Source organism: Corythoichthys intestinalis, chromosome 10 (assembly GCF_030265065.1).
Source record: "Corythoichthys intestinalis isolate RoL2023-P3 chromosome 10, ASM3026506v1, whole genome shotgun sequence".
NCBI lineage: Eukaryota > Metazoa > Chordata > Actinopteri > Syngnathiformes > Syngnathidae > Corythoichthys > Corythoichthys intestinalis.
In genome coordinates, this window is record NC_080404.1 from 55557846 (window position 1) to 55581085 (window position 23240).

At 41.2% G+C, this 23240-nt stretch overlaps 1 protein-coding gene across 2 annotated transcripts in view; it reads left to right on the plus strand.

Annotated features, from left to right (window-relative positions):
• The first annotated feature begins 6225 nt into the window (after nt 1-6225).
• The window catches only part of LOC130922850 (oocyte zinc finger protein XlCOF6-like), a 61350-nt gene continuing 44335 nt past the window's right edge, over nt 6226-23240 (plus strand). For both annotated transcript variants that reach the window (XM_057848037.1, XM_057848038.1), the window contains exon 1: nt 6226-6517. In XM_057848037.1, the coding sequence (XP_057704020.1) occupies nt 6511-6517 (7 nt within the window). In that variant the 5' untranslated portion in view covers nt 6226-6510. The remainder of the gene's footprint in view (nt 6518-23240) is intronic.

Sequence of the window (23240 nt, forward strand, 5' to 3'; positions counted from 1 at the left end):
GCACACAATCTGCCAGATCTCGGGCGCTGGTGTTCTGCCAACCTGTTCTCGTTTTAGCTTGACAGTCGAGCCAAATTTCTCTCATTTTCTTGTAATTACACGAAGTGGCATGATATGAATACAAAAGGCATGCGTTTATGGATAAATGATGGAATATTAACATTTTCCCAGGGCATGACATACCCTTTAACGTAGTGCCAGCTTCGTTTGAACAACTAATTAGGGGTTAAATAGTAAAAACGACCTTTTCCCATAGTTCCTCAGGGTTTGAGCATGGCAGTTGTACTTAGCGGGTGCAGGAAAAATGATGCATTCGAGGAAAGCGGAAAGTCGGACTTATCCCACTCAGATGGTACCAGTGGAAACTTCTTAGCGGTCTGAGCGAACGTAAATGACAAAGATGGTTGATCACGACAGGTTGTTTTGTATTTTGGCCACGAACAGACATGAATAACAAATGAAAATACAGTATAAACAATTGAGTACACCACTTACATTTCCGCAGGTATTTAATTACATCTTTTCACGTGACAATATGTTGCAACGAGCTGGCAGTACATTAAAACGAGAAAGCCCTGGTCAAAATGTTTCACTAACACTGGCAGCTCTGCACTTCTGCGATTTTGGGGATTTTTTTTTTTTAATATGGCGGAAGACACAGACAGGAAAAACATTTTATGATTTTCCTCAACATGGTGTAATGTATAACAATAACAACTTATTACCTTTGATAAAGAAAATCACAATATTTATTGAAAAATTGGTGAAATTGGTGTCACGGTTCATTGTTTACACCTAACATTTTATAGATCAGTGGCCTGTGATGGTTTGATGGCAATGGTCAGTTGTGAAAACATGAAAAAAAATTTGTTTGTTTGTTTGTTTGTTGCCATTTAAAAAATGGGCTTAGTGCGCACAGCCAGCAGTCACCATCAGCAGGCACCACCAGCAGCATGATGTCCATCCATCAATCATCTTCCACTTTCTCTGGGGTCCGGTCGCGGGGGCAGCAGCTTTAACAGGGAAGCCCAGACTTCCCTCTCCCCAGCCACTTCATCCAGCTCCTCCAGCGAGGTCCCAAGGCGTTCCCAGGCAAGCCGAGACACAGTCTCTCCAGCGGGTCCTGGGTCGTGACCAGTGTTGTTAATAATGGCGTTACAATATAACGCCGTTACTAACGGCGTTATTTTTTTCAGTAGTGGGTAATGTAATTAATTACTTTTCTCATCTTGGCAACGCCGTTACCGTTACTGAGGACAGAAAGGCATGCGTTACTCCGCGTTACTATATTGGTCGAAAAGTCTGAGGGAGACGGACTCACCGAGACGACAGAGCAGAGCAGGAGTGAGGAGGAGGCAAGAAAGTTGTGACAAGGAGCAAACGCGATGCTAGGTAGCTCCAATAATACATGTTGTAGCCTATAGCCTACAAACTACGCCCGCATGTTATGGTAGATATCACATGTACTGTATATAGATATAACTAGATGCAAAATGACAGACATGGCACTAAATGCGTTAGTAGACAGCCGCCATCTTAAAGCAGTAGACTTTTTAGGACGGCTCTGTTGTAGAGAACCTTCCTAGCGAACCTAAGTAACTTTTTATCTAAAATACTTCTAAATCAGCAAAATCTTGACTTGAATCTATCTTTAAATGATGAAACAGTTTTAAAACTTTCACATGTCGAAAGTAGAGAGAAGGGAACTAATGCAATAATTGGAGCAATTTTAACAACTTTTAACAGTTGATTCAGGGTAAAGGGTAAATTAGGGTAAAGAATTGGGCTCGGGCCAATTGTACCAAAAACCTTCACAAAAAACTTCACATAGTGTGGCCAATGTTTTTTTTTTTTTTTTTTTTGAGGGAAAAAAAAAAGTAATTATCACCAATTACTTTGCCAAGTAACTAATTACTCTTACATTCAGGAAATTGAGTTACTATCGCAATTACTTTTTGGGAGAAGTAATTTGTAACTATAATTAATTACTTATTTTCAGTAAGATTAACAACACTGGTCGTGACTATAGGTTAGGGTAGGAACGTAGACCGACAGCAGCATGATGTGGATCATGAAAAAGTAACCTAAAATAATAATATACATTAGTTGTTTTTTTTTTTTATTATAACTGATATTATTTGTTGACATCACTTTTCAATCTATACACATCTCTAAAATATAATAATGTCAAACATTTTGGTGTAAAGAATACAGGTTGTCATGCACTGACTTGGTACTCTTTTATGAGGGGGGATAGCTTACTTCAAAGCTTACAAAATGGAGCTAATAAGCCGGTCGTCGGCCAGTACTCACAAATACAGATGAGCGTGTACGTCACAAAGGGCCTCTGAAAGAGTTAACTTAAAAGCGATAGGGACAATGAATTACCCCCTACGATACATTCCTAGTGTAGCGGACCGTGTGGGTCTCTGTGGGCACACTCTTCGTGGTAGACAAAAACTCAGTAGACTTGTGCTCTTTTGGGCGAAGCCGTCCCGACTCTTTATTGAACCGCCAACAACTCAACAACAATCACTTTCTCCCTCCCTTTTTGCCCTCGACTACCGCGCTTGCGCACGTCATCAACACGAGACATATTTGAACGTTACAGGAGTCTCCCCTTACAAAAAGAAATGTCCTCATTTCTATGCACAATATATTCTTTTTTTGTTATGTTTTGTTTTGTCCACTTAGATAACAAATACAACAAAACATTTGTACATAAACAATAACAAATCCCACACTAAAGAACATGTGAAAAACATTTTTTTTTTTTTTTTTTTTAAATTAACCCGGGGCCGCACATCACAGCATCAGCAAACAAAAGATCCAATGAAAGCAGAAGAACAGTACTAGTTACCCCATACATAATCCCTCGACCGGACAGGGGGTATTATTAGCCTACCAGTCCACGACAGACTCGACCCCGTGTCTGTCAAGGCCGGAGACACATTGGAAACCGAGCACGGTTTTAAAACGCCGTATGAGTCCCCACCAAAGAGACGCACACCCGTAGGACGTCCTGGTGCAGCAGTACCCCTTGGTGGCACTTCGGATGGTGAAGGGGAGAGACACGCTGCCTCCAAAATTCACGCGGGAACAACCACCGGCAGGCTGTAACGTCGCAACCGGTCATAATGAATTGTTTGCAAGGAATTGTTCACCCCGAATGGACAGCCAATCACATAAGTGACCCCAACCTCATCATCCTTATCCATACATCGCTTTACCACGAAAGGTCCCTTCCAATGGGGATCCCTCTTACGACGGAGCTCTGGAGGGTCATTTAACCAAACGAGATCCCCAACCTCATAAGGTTCATGTTTTACTTTAGCGTCGTACAAGGTTCTTTTATTTTCACACGTAACAATATTGTTACTTTTAGCTTGGCAAAAAGCAGTAGCTAATTGCTGGTCAGCCTGTGAGGTTCGCTTAGGGTCATGATGTTTGGGACTTGGCGACTTACTTCGCTGACAGTCATAACACTGTTCACACCAGGTTTTGATATCGTTAGACATGGTGGGCCAATAACAAACACTCCTGGCGCGCGACACGACACGTTCATAGGCAAGGTGAGCAGTTAACGGGGTGCCATGTAAACGTTTGAGGACCTCGGGAACTAACACAGTGGGGACAACCACCTGAGAAGTCTGACCCCCTTCAGACAGCCACACGCACCTGTACAAAAGCCCGTCAATGGAAGCCAAACGGTGGAATTCCTGCCACAGCCTCCTCAAAGACGGCGAGGCAGCCTTCAACTTCCACCGAGGGGGTCGCCAGCCCTCTGCCAGCCAGCCCAAAACCTGGCCAATGTCAGCATCACCCTGTTGGAGTGCCATGATATTGGAGCCATCATGGGTCAAAGTATAAATTAGAGACTGATCCCCAGAAGACGGGGAGGTTGAATTTGGTGGACAAAGACCGGGACTCGAACAGGGATTGGCAACAGGGGCAGGAGACACCACACTGCACACCAGCGTAGGGGGTTTTTCAATCCCTGTCTGAGTGCCCGTATTAACAAGGACATTGGGCGCAACATGGGTATTGTCCCTAATCGATTCTGAATTGAGGATGGGTCTGGATGAAGTACATTCAGCATTCGTATGTTGAGCGCCCACTTTGTGCACGACTACATTAGATCCAGACTCAATTAGTACAATCACATCAACATTTTTGACCAGTCCTTTGACATGAACAGTAGGCTCAGACTCACCCACCAAACGATGGGGCGTAGCCGCAGTCATTACGCTTTGACCCTGTGATGATAACGCTGGCATCTGGGTCTCGATACCAGCTACTGGAAGTTTCCCTGTCCATGTCCATGTCCATGTGGGGAAGGGGAGCGACGAGAGGGTGACACGAACCTGACACCGCGCCTTGCACGTTGCTCCTCCCTAGTGCCCGAAAAGCTCCCGCTGGCGTGCTGGTATGCAGGAGAACCCGAATCAGCATCATGGGACCTCTGGACATGTGGAGACCACCGCTCGTCCAATCCACGATGAAATCCGCGTTCTGGAGACCGTCCACGACCGTCTTCCTCTGCACGGAAGCCCTCGAAAGTGGAACTGCAGCCAACTCCGCCGCAATCACAGCGACAGGCACGACGTAGATCACGACGCTCTACTGGGCTCTGTTGACGAACCTCCGGAAAAGCGGAACGCCGACCACCATGCCCCATCTCGCGTGACCGCGTCCTCAGCTCTCTCACCTCCAACTGCAAGTCATCCATCCTTGATTTGAGCAGCTCCAGCATCTGAACCAGCTTCTCCGTCGAATCCACCTTGTAGTCCTCAACCCTCTTAGAAGATAAATCGAGGGTTGCCACAACAGCAGGTTGCTGGATGGAGTTCGTAAAAGGAGTCGTGTTCGACTTCAGAGCTAGCCTCGCACGTTCACAACGGCCCGCAATTAACAAGGCCTCATCAACGTCAGTGGCCCCCTGCTCGTGGCATTTGGCCTGCAGTGCAGGATCGAGACCGGCAAGAAAGCGCCTAAAAATCTCACCATTTCTGGCAACTTTGTCATAGTCCGGGAACGCTTCGGCCACCAGCCTGGAGATATCAGCCGCGTAGACGTCCAAACTCTCATTAGGCTGACGAGGCCGCGCAGAAACGCAAGTTTGGAAAAACAAAAGGAATTGCTGTCGGCCGAAAGCCTCCTTCAATTTCTCCTTCACTCGCCCATAGTCACATTGAATGTCCAGTCCCAAGCTGTCCCACAGCAGAAAAGCCGCGCCATCCAACCTCGTGGGAAGAAGACGCACCAGAGCAGCAGCAAAACTCCCGGGCCTCGTCTGCGCGCGCACGGCGGCCTCAAACTGCTTCGCCCACGTAGCAAAAGGCTTTGCGCCGTCCCCGCGAAAAGGCGCAGGGAGTTCGACTCTCACGCCACTCGAGCCATCAGTCCATGAAGCCGAACAATCCATGTCGAAGTCGTAATCCATGCGTTCGCGTTTGAACGCGCCAAACATTCCGCCCAAAACAGGAGCACAGCTAGCCAGGTAGCAGCCGACTAGAAAAGTCCCGTAATTGTCCGAAGAGGCAAAAGTACCCACTATCAGGAAACACACTAAAAACACCGCTGCCACCAATGTAGCGGACCGTGTGGGTTGCTGTGGGCACACTCTTCGTGGTAGACAAAAACTCAGTAGACTTGTGCTCTTTTGGGCGAAGCCGTCCCGACTCTTTATTGAACCGCCAACAACTCAACAACAATCACTTTCTCCCTCCCTTTTTGCCCTCGACTACCGCGCTTGCGCACGTCATCAACACGAGACATATTTGAACGTTACACTAGTTAGCAGACTCAGCTTAAAAAGTAGCAGAACATCGCTCGTCAACCAAGATAAAATATATGTATAATTACGCTACGCATCTACAAATAAAGCACAACATATACATCATAAAGCGTCTCTGATAGAATACAGACTGTTGAAAATTCAAAAGGGATCGTTTTTTTCACCAATTTACCTCCGAATATACTTTACAGCCAGCCATTCGTATGAATGCGGTCCGCTCTCGTCGAAGCCATGTTTGGAACTACACGAGGCTCCGTAACCCCGAAGTACCCGGAAGTAAAATCGTATAATGGATCTCTATGGGAGTGTCGTAACCCTCTTTCTAAGGCCCTGGTTGTTCAATTTAAAAAAAAAAAAAAAAAAAAAAAACTTTCGTTCATGACGTCATCAATACTCGCCGTCGCGTCCGATTGTTCATTGTACTTTGGAAGTGGATTCCGTGCGTCGAAACGGTAGTGCTAAGAAGACAATGACTAAGTCCTTTATATCTCTCCTTGGCCCCATTGCGTAAAATAATCCACTAAAAAGTGTCAAAAATCTTCGGACACGCCAAGAATCCGTTCAATCTCGCTTCTGCTTCGAGTCGCTTGGTTGTACGTGGAAACTTCGAGACCTGCTTAGGTTAGCCTAACCTAGTTTAGCCGCTAACAAAGACAATAAACAACGCGCTGGGATCAACATATAGCCGAGCAAGCAAAGATCAAGTCCCGAAAATGTCAGGTGAGTTGACTTTCGACTAACTTGTCTCGCAAATTGCTTACATTACAATTTGATTGTCTGCAAATACAAAATGTATGACTAGTGCTATGTATGATATTAAGTGGTTTTTATTCTATCTTTAAAGTGTATATGACACCGAAACTACAATCTTAAATAGCAATATTATTGGAATTCAAATCATATATTGAGACGATACAGCTATATAGAACAATATGGCAAAGCGTAGATGACGAGAAATGCCTCTTAACCAGGGGCGTCACTAGGTTTTAAGAAATAGGGGGGGCTTAGCCCCCAGGAGTTACACAGGATGTAAGTGAACGTAGCGTACAAACACAGAACTTCACAAACAGCTAACTAAGTCTGATAATTTATACAGTAATTGTTTGTTCCCAAATGTTTGTGAATCACATATTACATTCACGGCACACATGTGACAAAAATGTAAATTCAAACCTTGAAAAATACTACTAATTACTTGAATTTAAGTAATATCTGGGTCAGGCTAATTTGCCTTGCATACATGTAGGGCTGCAGCTATCGAATATTTTTGTCATCGAGTAATCAACTGAAAACTATATCGATTAATCAAGTAATCAGATAAAACGTTTTTTTTTTTAGGTAAAGAGCAATTATAAATATGTACAAGAAAACAAGAGATTTCATCTAATATTGAACCATTTTCAGTCAATCAATGTCTTTATTTTCGATGTACATTGTTGAAAACAGCCAATAATTGCATCTCAGATGTGACTTAAAAAAGACTAAGTCACTGCTTTCACTCCAAAAACATCTAGATTTTATATAAAAAAAAAATCTTACCTAAAAATGTCATTACGCTTGATTACACACATCACTTTCCCACGTGTTTCCATTGAATTTCCATTTGTGTCAAGCTATTTTTAAGTTTTAAGTTAGTCTAAACTGTAAGTACTGATAGGATTTTGAGTTTTTGCAGTGTTCAAAATAAATGTATGATACCTGCTGTATTGGAGCACATAGTGCTACTTGGTGTTTTGTCCAGCAATGACTACTGAGCTAAAATTGACAGTTAGCTTTATTAAGTTTTTATTTTACACCCTCATCACTCTACAGCGCTATGTTTTCACAGATTAAATAAAGCCTGTATGTAAGACACGTTAGCCACGCATCGACAGTGGTCATATGAATAGAAACCTAGCCCTCCGCAGGGCTTAGGTTACGTGAATGAGTGACAGTAACGTTAATCTTATTTGTTAGCGCTGAGAAGTCTACTGCTTTAAGATGGCGGCTGTTTACTAACGTCGCCGAGGCTGTCATTTTGCATCTAGTTCTACATACGTGTGATATCTATGAGACGCATCAGACGCTACCTGCTACCACCGTAGCATCATACGGGCGTAGTTTTTAGCATCGTCGGAGTAGTTTGTAGCGACTGTCGGCTACAGTAATTTTTTTTTTTTTTGTGCTTCTTCCTCTACCCACATGACGTCAGCGCATTGTCCCGCACTAAAAGTAGTCCGGCTGCTCCCTGTTAAGACCAACATAAGCTAAGTTTTTGTTTGAGCCGATGATTTTTTTAAAGGTATATTTAGCCGTTTTTTGTGGGAATATGTGTTTGAACTATTCGTAAAGAGCATTGTAAAAAAAACTTTGGCATTTTATAGCATTTAAACTAGCAGACTTTTGCTATGTAAGTTAGCCAATCGTTCTTTTGTTGTACGTATATCCTCATTTATTTGTTTTTTATACCGTTTGAGGCTCAGGTCAAATATTTTAATTTTTTATGTTCCTTATCCGATTACTCGATTATTCGAACTAAGTTTATCGATTAATCGACTACTAAAATAATCGATAGCTGCAGCCCTAGACTGAATTAAAACATAAACCCAACAGGTATTGTGATTTGTCATCAGATAAAAAACATTTGGTGCAACAGGAGAGGATACTGCTGTGGTCTTGGTCCATGAAACAACTTAACCTAGCAGTTATGAGACAGCAAGCCTATCAATAATCAAAAGGCCTCTCAATAACTTGTAAAAATAACACTGTAAGAGCCATATTCCCAATTTGTGGTATTATTTGTACTTTTACCCCAAATCACTAGGGGCTGTAAACCGTGTCTGTCCACTGACCTGGAGTCAGCCCCGGTACCCTTAAAATTCAATTCAATTTTATCTGTATAGCCCGATATCACAACAAGGTTGTCTCAGAGGGCTTTAAAGAGTCAATTTAATACACAGTCCGATCCAGTAAATGAATGGGATGAGTTCATGTCCTGGGCGTCCCCCATCCTTAGACCCTCCATGGCGGCAAGGAAAAACTCCAAGAACCCAGTGGGAAAAGAGAAACCTTGGGGAGAACCACAATCAGGAGAGATCCACTCCCAGGATGGACAGGCTATAGATGCACCAGGACTGATGATGGGTATTAGCAGAAGGAGTTCCAGTTTGTAGAGATGCAGTGGGGTGAGGGAACATGAGGAGGACCATCTAGCCGGAGTAGCCGGGGGGGGGAACGAGGACGTCCATCCAGCCAGGGGTCAGTATAGTCAGGCGGCTGCAGCTGAAAAAAATAGCCCCTCCCCTCTGGGGGAGAACGGGTGACTACTGATAAAGAGAAAAGTCAACTAGATATTAGAATTAAAAAGAGAAATAAAGTGAAGACAAATAGTAGATAGTAGGGGTGTAACGGTACACAAAAATCTCGGTTCGGTACGTACCTCGGTTATGAGGTCACGGTTTGGTTCATTTTCGGTACAGTAAGAAAGCAAAATGCAAAATATAAACGTACTAGTTGTTTATTTAGGCTATACAAAGCTAGAATTCTGCTCAAAAAGTAGCGGGTATTTAAAGATATAATCCAACAACAATTTGCCTTTCAGACCCCGCGTATTAGTCAGCTTTGTTTCTGAAAGAAAGAAGAAGAAAAAAAGTCCTGTGCTAAAGAGAAAAGCAATCCCAATGACAAAGATTTTAACATGTATTTTCCAAATGAAATGCCTCAATGAATCATTTTTTTCTTATGAACGGTTTTCAAAAGCTTTATTGGTGGATTTTCTCAAGTTAAAGCGCCACACAGAAATTAATCAATTTAATTGTGTACCGTAAATTCCTGACTATAAGCTGCTACTTTTTTCCCTCCCTCAGTATCCTGCGGCTTATAGTCCAGCGCGGCTTATTTGTTGATTTATTTGGGTTAATAGGTAACACTTTATTTGAGAGCGGCGTCATAAGACCGTCATAATCATAACACTATCAAGGGCATTAATGAATGCTTATGACAGATGTCATTGTCATCCGGCAAACTATGTCACTAACTCAATTTATGTCCAGCTCGGATCTTTTAAATCTATTCAAAAGTGAGAGTAATTTGCCGATGACACAAAATGACATCTGTCATAAGGATTCATTAATGCTCATGGCAGTGTCATGTCATAATTATGACACGACTGTCAAGTAAATGTTACCAAATACCATAACTAGCAATTAATTAAACAACTGGAACAGCAACTGAAAAGTAATCGGCACTAAACATGAATTTTGATTGTTATTTACATCTGTAGCGCTGCAATGCATTCTAGGAGGCATGTTGGACAACAACAGTTTTGACGGCAGGTGGCAGCAGAGCTTGACTGTCTCTCCAAGGGAGCAGTGATGTCCAAATGGAGCTTCTTGAAGCAATGGTGGTTCATTTGATCTTATGACCGTCATAATTCTGACATGACACTATCATGGGCATTACTGAATGCTCATCCGGCAAACTATGTCACTATCTCCATTTATGCTCAGCTCGGATCTTTTACATCCATTCAAAAGTGAGATAATTTGCCGGATAACACTAAATGACATCTGGTATAAGCATTCATTAATTGTCATAACAGTGTCGTGTCATAATTATGATTGTCTAATGACAGTTTTATGGGGCCACTTTCAAATAAAGAGTTACGAAATACTATCTCTAGCAATAACTGAAACAGTAACTGAAGAAATAATTTGCAGAGAACATGAATTTTGATTGTTATTTACATCTGTAGTACTGCAATGCATGCTAGGAGGCATGTTGGACGACAACAGTGTTGACAGCAGGTGGAGCAGTGATGGGCAAATTAAGCTTCTCGAAGCAATGAAGCTTTTCAGCCCATTGGTCCAAAGCTTCATGGTGGTTCATTTGGTCTTATGACAGTCTTGCGGTGGCGCTGTCAAATAAAGTGTTACCGGTTACTATCTTTTGGTGTAAATATTCCATAATACAATGAGGAGTGCTGCGGCTTATAGTCCAGTGCGGCTTATCTGTGAACAAATGTTGTTTTTGTGTGAAATTTGGTGGGTGCGGCTTGTAGTCGGGTGCGTCTTATAGTCCAAAAATTATGGTAAGCAGGATCTTATTATTTAATTACAGGTGTTTTAGCTCATTTCAATTTATTTTATTTAAATGGGTTATTATTTATTTTATTATGTGTTTATATTTTACAAATGTGATGTAGTATTCATTGATATTGTATATTTTATGTTGTATAACTTTAGTTCCTATGTGAATATTAGTTCCTACTTGTTTTGTTGTGGTAGGAGGGTTTTGCTTGAACACGGGGCCGTGTTGGTTATTATTATAGCAGAGAAGACAGCAGTAAATCAACAAAGACAAGTCAAGCTATGGAATATTTTAGTAATCGAGTAATCGACTGAAAATTCTATCGATTAATCGAGTAATCGGATAAAACAAATATATTTTCAGGTGAAGAGCAATTATAGATATACATGAGAAAACAAGACATTTTATCATTTTCAGTCAATCAATGTCTTTATTTTTGATGTATATTGTTGAAAACAGCCAACAATTGCATCTCAGATGTACCTAGAATTTTAAAAAATGACAAATTCACTGCTTTCACTCAAAAAACTTTTAGATCTTATTTAAAAAAAAAAAAAAAAAAAAAAATATATATATATATATATATATATATATATATATATATATATATATATATATATATTAGGGCTGTCAAAATTATCGCGTTAACGGGCGTTAATTAATTTTTTAAATTAATCCCGTTAAAAAATTTGACGCAATTAACGCACTTGGCCCAGCTCAGACAGATTTAAATGACAGAGGAATGAAAGGCCCACTTGTTAATTGTGTTTTGCGGAGTTTTGCTGCCCTCTGCTGGCGCGTGGGTGCGACTGATTTTATAGTGTAAGTAATTATTGCCATCTACAATGGCGGCCTACAAGTTTATTTTTTGATTGAAAATTTTACAAGTTTTATTAAAACGAAAACATTGAGAGGGGTTTTAATATAAAATTTCTATAACTTGTACTAACATTTTTCATAAAGAACTACAAGTCTTTCTATCCATGGATCACTTCAACAGAATGTTAATAATGTTAATGCCATCTTGTTGATTTATTGTTTTAATAAACAAATACAGTCCTTAAGTACCGCATGCTGAATATATATATATCCATCTTGCGTCTTATCTTTCCATTCCAACAATAATTTACAGAAAAATATGGCATATTATATAGATGGTTTGAATTGCGATTAATTGCGATTAATTACGATTAATTAATTTTTAAGCTGTAATTAACTCGATTAAAATTTTTAATCGTTTGACAGCCCTAATATATATATATATATACACACACCTAAAAATGCCTTTACGCTTGATAACACACATCACTTTGCCCAAACAAAGAACACACCGAACTAGGGGGGACAGAGCCTTCTCCGCTGCCGCCCCCTCCCTTTGGAACTCACTCCCAAAACCCATTCGTTCATGTTCAGACCTTCCCACATTCAAAAAACTGTTAAAAACTCACCTTTTTAAACTAGCTTTTTACTTATAATTATTTTCTTGTTTTGTTCTGTCCACGTTGTTTGCTGTTTCTGTTCCTACTGTAAAGCGTCTTTGAGCATTGGTAAAAGCGCTCTACAAATAAAATGTATTATTATTATTATTATTAGGGCCCGAGCACTAGGCGTGCGAAGGCCCTATTGTAATGCAAAGGATTATTATTATTATTAGGGCCCGAGCACTGAGCGTGCGAAGGCCCTATTGTTTTGCAAAGGATTATTATTATTATTATTATTATTAGGGCCCGAGCACTAGACGTGCGAAGGCCCTATTGTAATGCAAAGGATTATTATTATTATTATTAGGGCCCGAGCACTAGGCGTGCGAAGGCCCTATTGTAATGCAAAGGATTATTATTAGGGCCCGAGCACTAGACGTGCGAAGGCCCTATTGTTTTGCAAAGGATTATTATTATTATTATTATTATTATTATTATTATTATTATTATTCTTCTTTTTTCAGGGCAAATGAAAATGGCCAATTTGGAGGCCTGAACATGCACGAAAAGTCACCAAAATTTGCACGTACGTGCAGATTCGCGTAAATTTCGATAATCTTGCGTCGTTTTGAAAAAATGTCAAAAAATGGCTCAGTGGCGCCCCCTTGACCCTTAAAATTTTCAAAAAGGCCTCTCCTCTCAGGTTTTCAACGTAGAGCAATGAAATTTGGGGAGTAGATACCTTATGCCTAACTGTTCAAAAAAGCCTCTTGCACCCATATTCCAAATCCAACAGGAAATCGGGTATTTTGGATCGAATGTGAAATTTTTTCGGTTCACAGTTGGAGTTTACGTTTGGAGGCTTGAACATGCATGAAAACTCACCAAAATTTGCACATACATTCAACTTTGCGTAAATTTTGATAATCTATAAAAAAAATTAACAAAATGGCTCAGTGGCGCCCCCTTGAAATTTTCAAAAAGGCCTCTCCTATTAGGTTTTTTCAACGTAGAACAATGAAATTTAGTGAGTCGATACATTGTACAAAACTGCTCCAAAAAGTCTCTTGCACCCATATTCCAAACCCAACAGGAAGCCGGAAATTTTGGGTCAAATGCGAAATTTTATCGATTTACATTTGAGACCTTGTCGCTGAAGGATAAAGTTGGATCGTCTTCAAAATTGGTCAGACTATTCAGGAGACCTATGAGATCTTAAGTTTTCAAAATGGTGTGTTTTCATTCAAGGGTCTGGCCTGGGCGTGGTCCCAAAGTCGGCCATTTTTAGGCAAAATACCAAATTCAGAAAATGATTAAAAACTCCGTGATCCAACGTTCAATCTTTTTCATTTCTAGCATGTTTATGAGATATCCCAGCCTGAACACGACTGCATTGAAATATTACCCATTAGGCGTGGCGCCCCTAGTGGAAACAGGAAATGGCCTTCTTTACGAGACAGGCTCCTCCTCCAAGGGAAAAAAATCTATTGACCTCAAACCTGTTTCAGGGGAGCCTCAAGACATGTGTTCAGGTGCCTGATGAAAAATATTGAGGTTTCGTTGAAGCGGAGAGGTCCAAACTGGAAGTGAAAATGACCGTCAACAATTTGTCTCGCCAAAAACTTTGAACAGTCATAACTCGGCAGGTATGCAACATATCTGCGCCAAACTTTCCGTGTTTGTTGAGAGTCATACCCTAAAGGTTCTTGTAGGGGTCATTTGCATCAACTCTACAGTGCCAACTAGTGGCGACAGAAAGAAGTTTTAAAAAAGGCCTTTCCTATTGGGTTTTTTCAACATAGAGCAAGGAAATTTGGGGAGTAGATACCTTATGCAAAACTGCTCCAAAAAGTCTCTTGCACCCATATTCCAAATCCAACAGGAAATCGGGTATTTTTGATCGAATGTGAAATTTTCATGGGTTCACAGTAAGAGTTTACATTTGGAGGCTTGAATATGCATAAAAACTCACCAAAATTTGCACATACATGCGGCTTTGCATAACGTTCGATAATCTTGCAACGTTACGAAAACATGTAACAAAATGGCTCAGTGGCGCCCCCTTGAAATTTTCAAAAAGGCCTCTCCATTTAGGTTTTTTCAACGTAGAGGGATGAAATTCGGAGAGTCGATACCTTGTACAAAACTGCTCCAAAAAGTCTCTTGCATGCGTATTCCAAACCCAACAGGAAATCGGGTATTTTGGATTGAATGTGAAATTTTTATCGATTTACAGTGTGCACATTTTACACCTTGGCACCTAGGGAATTAGTTTGATCATTCTCAAAATTGGCGAGACTGTTCATGAGGCATATGAAATCTTAAGTTATCAAAATGGTGTGTTTTCATTCACGGGCCTGAGCTGGGCGGGGTGCCAAAGTCGGCCATTTTTTCGCCAAAGCACCAAATTCGGAAAATGACTGATAACTCCCTCAAACAACGTTCAATCTATTTTAAATCTGGCATGTGTGTGAGGTATACCAGCCTGAGCAGGACTGGATTGAAAATTTACCATTTGTGCCTGGCGCCTCCTAGTGGGAACAGGAAAAGCCCTTTTTTTACGGGACACACACCTCCTCTAAAGGGAAAAAAACAATCTACCTCAAACCTGCATAAGGGAAGCCTTAAGACCTGTCTTCAGGTGCCTGATGAAAAATATTGAGGTTTCGTTGAAGCGGAGGGGTCCAAACAGGAAAGTGAAAATGACCGTCAACAATTTGTCTCGCTAAAAACTTTGAACAGTCATAACTCGGCAGATATACAAGATATCTGCGACAAACTTCCCGTGCTTGTTGAGAGTCATACCCTGAAGTGCCTTGTAGGGGTCATTTGCATCAACGCTACAGCGCCAACTAGTGGCAATAGAAAGTCACTCGTTTTTCCAATACATGTCCAGTTCTTTTCAGTTTGGTCATTGTAGTTTCAAGACCTATTAAAATACTTATTTACGGCCCATGTCCACGTGTCTGTCTGTTGCCGTGACGACCCTTTGTTCGCCATTTAAAGGAAATATTTTTTTTCCAGAGAGTCAGGCAGCTTATAGAGCCACAATATTTGGCACACTTGGTCAAATTGGCCCAGTTAGAAGATTAATTTTGGTTTTGAATAAGGGCTTGGCTGCACAGCTCAGTAGTGGCTCCTTTTTTGTAGTACTCTCTCCCATAGGGGTTTTTATCTCTTGGGTGTGGTAAAGTAAGAGAAGACTTTCGAGCATGTTAGGTTCTAATGAGATGATTAGAGAGGAGGATCTGCCACCACCCTGACCTGCACACAGTCCGAGTTGCGTGACGTCCGAGTTGCGCTAGATTGCGAGGGCCCGTTCAGTCCTGCTTGCAGGCCTAGTTATTATTATTATTATTATTCTTCTTTCTTCATGGCAAATGAAAATGGCCAATTTGGAGGCCTGAACATGCACGAAAAGTCACCAAAATTTGCACATACGTGCAGATTCGCGTAAAATTTGATAATCTAGCGTCGTTTTGAAAAAATGTCAAAAAATGGCTCAGTGGCGCCCCCTTGACCCTTAAAATTTTCAAAAAGGCCTTTCCTCTCAGGTTTTCAACGTAGAGCGATGAAATTTGGGGAGTAGATACCTTATGCCTAACTGTTCAAAAAAGCCTCTTGCACCCATATTCCAAATCTGACAGGAAATCGGATATTTTGGATCAAATGTGAAATTTTTTCGGTTCACAGTTGGAGTTTACGTTTGGAGGCCTGAACATGCACGAAAACTCACCAAAATTTGCACATACATGCAACTTTGCGTAAATTTTGATAATCTACAAAAAAATTTAACAAAATCGCTCAGTGGCGCCCCCTTGAAATTTTCAAAAAGGCCTGTCCTATTAGGTTTTTTCAACGTAGAATGATGAAATTTGGTGAGTCGATACATTGTGTAAAACTGCTCCAAAAAGTCTCTTGCACCAATATTCCAAACCCAACAGGAAGCCGGAAATTTTGGATCAAATGTGAAATTTTATCGATTTACATTTGAGACCTTGTCGCTGAAGAAAATAGTTGGATCGTCTTCAAAATTGGTCAGACTATTCAGGAGACATATGAGATCTTAAGTTTTCAAAATGGTGAGTTTTCACTCAAGGGTCTGACCTGGGCGTGGTCCCAAAGTCGGCCATTTTTGGGCAAAATACCAAATTCAGAATATGATTAAAAACTCGGTGATACAACGTTCAATCTTTTTCATTTCTAGCATGTATATGAGATATCCCAGCCTGAACACGACTGCATTGAAATATTACCCATTAGGCCTGGCGCCCCCTAGTGGAAACAGGAAATGGCCTTCTTTACGAGACAGGCTCCTCCTCCAAGGGAAAAAAATCTATTGACCTCAAACCTGTTTCAGGGGAGCCTCAAGACATGTGTTCAGGTCCCTGATGAAAAATATTGAGGTTTCGTTGAAGCAGAGAGGTCCAAACTGGAAGTGAAAATGACCGTCAACAATTTGTCTCGCCAAAAACTTTGAACAGTCATAACTCGGCAGATATGCAACATATCTGCGCCAAACTTTCCGTGTTTGTTGAGAGTCATACCCTGAAGGTTCTTGTAGGGGTCATTTGCATCAACTCTACAGTGCCAACTAGTGGCGACAGAAAGAAGTTTTAAAAAAGGCCTTTCCTATTGGGTTTTTTCAACATAGAGCAAGGAAATTTGGGGAGTAGATACCTTATGCAAAACTGCTCCAAAAAGTCTCTTGCACCCATATTCCAAATCCAACAGGAAATCGGGTATTTTGGATCGAATGTGAAATTTTCATGGGTTCACAGTAAGAGTTTACATTTGGAGGCTTGAATATGCATAAAAACTCACCAAAATTTGCACATACATGCGGCTTTGGATAACGTTCGATAATCTTGCAACGTTACGAAAACATGTAACAAAATGGCTCAGTGGCGCCCCCTTGAAATTTTCAAAAAGGCCTCTCCATTTAGGTTTTTTCAACGTAGAGGGATGAAATTCGGAGAGTCGATACCTTGTACAAAACTGCTCCAAAAAGTCTCTTGCATGCATATTCCAAACCCAACAGGAAATCGGGTATTTTGGATTGAATGTGAAATTTTTATCGATTTACAGTGTGCACATTTTACACCTTGGCACCTAGGGAATTAGTTTGATCATTCTCAAAATTGGTGAGACTGTTCATGAGGCATATGAAATCTTAAGTTATAAAAATGGTGTGTTTTCATTCACGGGCCTGACCTGGGCGGGGCGCCAAATTCTTCCATTTTTTCGCCAAAACACCGAATTCGGAAAATGACTGATAACTCCCTCATACAACGTTCAATCTATTTTAAATCTGGCATGTGTGTGAGGTATACCAGCCTGAGCAGGACTGGATTGAAAATTTACCATTTGTGCCTGGCGCCTCCTAGTGGGAACAGGAAATGCCCTTTTTTACGGGACACACTCCTCCTCTAAAGGGAAAAAATCAATCTACCTCAAACCTGCATAAGGGAAACCTTAAGACCTGTCTTCAGGTGCCTGATGAAAAATATTGAAGTTTCGTTGAAGCGGAGGGGTCCAAACAGGAAAGTGAAAATGACTGTCAACAATTTTTCTCTCCAAAAACTTTGAACAGTCATAACTCGGCAGATATACAAGATATCTGCGCCAAACTTCCCGTGCTTGTTGAGAGTCATACCCTGAAGGGCCTTGTAGGGGTCATTTGCATCAACCCTACAGCGCCAACTAGTGGCGATAGAAAGTCACTCGTTTTTCCAAAACATGTCCAGTTCTTTTCAGGTTGGTCATTGTAGTTTCAAGACCTATTAAAATACTTTTTTACGGCCCATGTCCACGTGTCTCTGTCTGTTGCCGTGACGACCCTTTGTTCGCCATTTAAAGGAAATATTTTTTTTCAGAGACTCAGGGAGCTTATAGAGCCACAATAGTTGGCACACTTGGTCGAATTGGCCCAGTTAGAAGATTAATTTTGGTTTTGAATAAGGGCCTGGCCGCACAGCTCAGAAGTGGCTCCTTTTTTGTAGTACTCTCTCCAATAGGGGTTTTTATCTCTTGGGTGTGGGAATGTAAATAGGCGACTTTCGAGCATGTTAGGTTCTAATGAGATGATTAGAGAGGAGGATCTGCCACCACCCTGACCTGCACACAGTCCGAGTTGCGTGACGTCCGAGTTGCGCTAGATTGCGAGGGCCCGTTCAGTCCTGCTTGCAGGCCTAGTTATTATTATTCTTCTTTCTTCATGGCAAATGAAAATGGCCAATTTGGAGGCCTGAACATGCACGAAAAGTCACCAAAATTTGCACATACGTGCAGATTCGCGTAAATTTCGATAATCTTGCGTCGTTTTGAAAAAATGTCAAAAAATGGCTCAGTGGCGCCCCCTTGACCCTTAAAATTTTCAAAAAGGCCTCTCCTCTCAGGTTTTCAACGTAGAGCAATGAAATTTGGGGAGTAGATACCTTATGCCTAACTGTTCAAAAAAGCCTCTTGCACCCATATTCCAAATCCAACAGGAAATCGGGTATTTTGGATCGAATGTGAAATTTTTTCGGTTCACAGTTGGAGTTTACGTTTGGAGGCTTGAACATGCACGAAAACTCACCAAAATTTGCACATACATTCAACTTTGCGTAAATTTTGATAATCTACAAAAAAATTTAACAAAATGGCTCAGTGGCGCCCCCTTGAAATTTTCAAAAAGGCCTCTCCTATTAGGTTTTTTCAACGTAGAACAATGAAATTTAGTGAGTCGATACATTGTACAAAACTGCTCCAAAAAGTCTCTTGCACCCATATTCCAAACCCAACAGGAAGCTGGAAATTTTGGGTCAAATGCGAAATTTTATCGATTTACATTTGAGACCTTGTCGCTGAAGGATAAAGTTGGATCGTCTTCAAAATTGGTCAGACTATTCAGGAGACCTATGAGATCTTAAGTTTTCAAAATGGTGTGTTTTCATTCAAGGGTCTGGCCTGGGCGTGGTCCCAAAGTCGGCCATTTTTAGGCAAAATACCAAATTCAGAAAATGATTAAAAACTCCGTGATCCAACGTTCAATCTTTTTCATTTTTAGCATGTTTATGAGATATCCCAGCCTGAACACGACTGCATTGAAATATTACCCATTAGGCCTGGCGCCCCTAGTGGAAACAGGAAATGGCCTTCTTTACGAGACAGGCTCCTCCTCCAAGGGAAAAAAATCTATTGACCTCAAACCTGTTTCAGGGGAGCCTCAAGACATGTGTTCAGGTGCCTGATGAAAAATATTGAGGTTTCGTTGAAGCGGAGAGGTCCAAACTGGAAGTGAAAATGACCGTCAACAATTTGTCTCGCCAAAAACTTTGAACAGTCATAACTCGGCAGATATGCAACATATCTGCGCCAAACTTTCCGTGTTTGTTGAGAGTCATACCCTGAAGGTTCTTGTAGGGGTCATTTGCATCAACTCTACAGTGCCAACTAGTGGCGACAGAAAGAAGTTTTAAAAAAGGCCTTTCCTGTTGGGTTTTTTCAACGTAGAGCAATGAAATTTGGGGAGTAGATACCTTATGCCTAACTGCTCAAAAAAGCCTCTTGCACCCATATTCCAAATCCAACAGAAAATCGGGTATTTTGGATCAAATGTGAAATTTCTGTCCATTTCTAGTACAGTTTACATTTGGAGGCCTGGACATGCGCGAAAACTCACCAAATTTTGCACATACATGCGGCTTTGTGTGGATTTCGATAATCTTGCAACGTTACAAAAAAATGTAACAAAATGGCTCAGTGGCGCCCCCTTGAATTTTTCAAAAAGGCGTTTCCTATTAGGTTTTTTTAACGTAGAGCAATGAAATTTGGGGAGTCGATACCTTGTGCAAAACTGCTCCAAAAAGTCTCTTGCACCCATATTCCAAACCCAACAGGAAATCGGGTATTTTGGATCGAATGTGAAATTTTTATCAATTAACAGGGTGCACATTTGAGACCTTGTCACAGAGGGAATCAATTGGATCATCTTCAAAATTGGTTAGACAATTCAGGAGACCTATGAAATCTAAACTTTTCAAAATGGTGTGTTTTCATTCATGGGTCTGACCTGGGCGTGGTGCCAAAGTCGGCCATTTTTTCGGCAAAATGACAAATTCAGTAAAGGACTAATAGCTCCTTGAAACAACGTTCAATCTTTTTCATATCTGGCATGTATGTGCGGGATCCCACCCTGAACACGAGTGCATTGAAATATTACTCATTAGGCCTAGCGCCCCCTAGTGGGAACAGGAAATGCCTTTTTTACGAAACAGGCTCCTCCTCCAAGGAAAAAAAAATCTATTCACCTCAAACCTGCATCAGGGGAGCCTGAAGACATGTGTTCAGGTGCCTGATGAAAAATACTGAGGTTTGGTTGAAGCAGAAGGGTCCAACAGGAGAAGTAAAAATGACTGAAGCCATTTCGTCTCACCACAAGTTTTGAACAGTCATAACTTCTACAACATATCTGCGCCAAACATATCGTGCTTGTTGAGTCATAGTCTGAAGGGTCCTGTAGGGGTCATTTGCATCAACCCTACAGCGCCAACTAGTGGCAATAGAAAGTCACTCATTTTTTTAAATATATGTCCAGTTCTTTTCAGGTTGGTCATTGTAGTTTCAAGACCTTTTAAAATACTTATTTTACGGCCCATGTCCACATGTCTCTGTCTGTTGCTGTGATGACCCTTTATTCGCTCCTTTTTTGTAGTCCTCTGTCCAATAGGGGTTTTTATCTCTTAGGTGTGTGAATGTAAAGAGGCAACTTTCGCGCATGTTAGGTTCTAATGAGATGATTAGAGAGGACGATCTGCCACCACCCTGACCTGCACACTGTCCGAGTTGCATGACGTCCGAGTTGCGCTAGATTGCGAGGGCCCGTTCAGTCCTGCTTGCAGGCCTAGTTAGGGCCCGAGCACTAGGCGTGCGAAGGCCCTATTGTAATGCAAAGGATTATTATTATTATTATTATTATTATTATTCTTTCTTCATGGCAAATGAAAATGGCCAATTTGGAGGCCTGAACATGCACGAAAAGTCACCAAAATTTGCACATACGTGCAGATTCGCGTAAATTTCGATAATCTTGCGTCGTTTTGAAAAAATGTCAAAAAATGGCTCAGTGGCGCCCCCTTGACCCTTAAAATTTTCAAAAAGGCCTCTCCTCTCAGGTTTTCAACGTAGAGCAATGAAATTTGGGGAGTAGATACCTTATGCCTAACTGCTCAAAAAAGCCTCTTGCACCCATATTCCAAATCCAACAGGAAATCGGTTATTTTGGATCGAATCTGAAATTTTTTCGGTTCACAGTTGGAGTTCACATTTGGAGGCTTGAACATGCACGAAAACTCACCAAAATGTGCACATATGTTCAACTTTGCGTAAATTTTGATAATCTTTGAAAAAAATTAACAAAAAGGCTCAGTGGCGCCCCCTTGAAATTTTCAAAAAGGCCTGTCCTATTAGGTTTTTTCAACGTAGAATGATGAAATTTGGTGAGTCGATACATTGTGTAAAACTGCTCCAAAAAGTCTCTTGCACCTATATTCCAAATCCAACAGGAAGTCGGAAATTTTGGATCAAATGCGAAATTTTATCGATTTACATTTGAGACCTTGTCGCTGAAGAAAATAGTTGGATCGTCTTCAAAATTGGTCAGACTATTCAGGAGACATATGAGATCTTAAGTTTTCAAAATGGTGAGTTTTCATCCAAGGGTCTGACCTGGGCGTGGTCCCAAAGTCGGCCATTTTTGGGCAAAATACCAAATTCAGAAAATGATTAAAAACTCCGTGATACAACGTTCAATCTTTTTCATTTCTAGCATGTATATGAGATATCCCAGCCTGAACACGACTGCATTGAAATATTACTCATTAGGCCTGGCGCCCCCTAGTGGGAACAGGAAATGGCCTTCTTTACGAGACAGGCTCCTCCTCCAAGGGAAAAAAATCTATTGACTTCAAACCTGTTTCAGGGGAGCCTCAAGACATGTGTTCAGGTGCCTGATGAAAAATATTGAGGTTTCGTTGAAGCGGAGAGGTCCAAACTGGAAGTGAAAATGACCGTCAACAATTTGTCTCGCCAAAAACTTTGAACAGTCATAACTCGGCAGATATGCAACATATCTGCGCCAAACTTTCCGTGTTTGTTGAGAGTCATACCCTGAAGGTTCTTGTAGGGGTCATTTGCATCAACTCTACAGTGCCAACTAGTGGCGACAGAAAGAAGTTTTAAAAAAGGCCTTTCCTATTGGGTTTTTTCAACATAGAGCGAGGAAATTTGGGGAGTAGATACCTTATGCAAAACTGCTCCAAAAAGTCTCTTGCACCCGTATTCCAAATCCAACAGGAAATCGGGTATTTTGGATCAAATGTGAAATTTTTATCGGTTCACAGTAGGAGTTTACATTTGGAGGCTTGAACATGCACGAAAACTCACAAAAATTTCGACATACATGCGGCTTTGCATAACGTTCAATAATCTTGCAACGTTACGAAAACATGTAAAAAAATGGCTCACTGGCGCCCCCTTGAAATTTTCAAAAAGGCCTCTCCATTTAGGTTTTTCTAACATAGAGTGATGAAATTTGGAGAGTCAAAACTTTGTGCAAAACTGCTCCAAAAAGTCTCTTGCACACACATTCCAAATCCTACAGGAAATCGGGTATTTTGGATTGAATGTGAACTTTTTATCGATTTACAGTGTGCACATTTTACACCTTGGCACCTAGGGAATTAGTTTGATCATTCTCAAAATTAGTGAGACTGTTCATGAGGCATATGAAATCTTAAGTTATAAAAATGGTGTGTTTTCATTCATGGGCCTGACCTGGGCGGGGCGCCAAACTCTTCCATTTTTTCGCCAAAAACCGAATTCGGAAAATGACTGATAACTCCCTCATACAACGTTCAATCTATTTTAAATCTGGCATGTGTGTGAGGTATACCAGCCTGAGCAGGACTGGA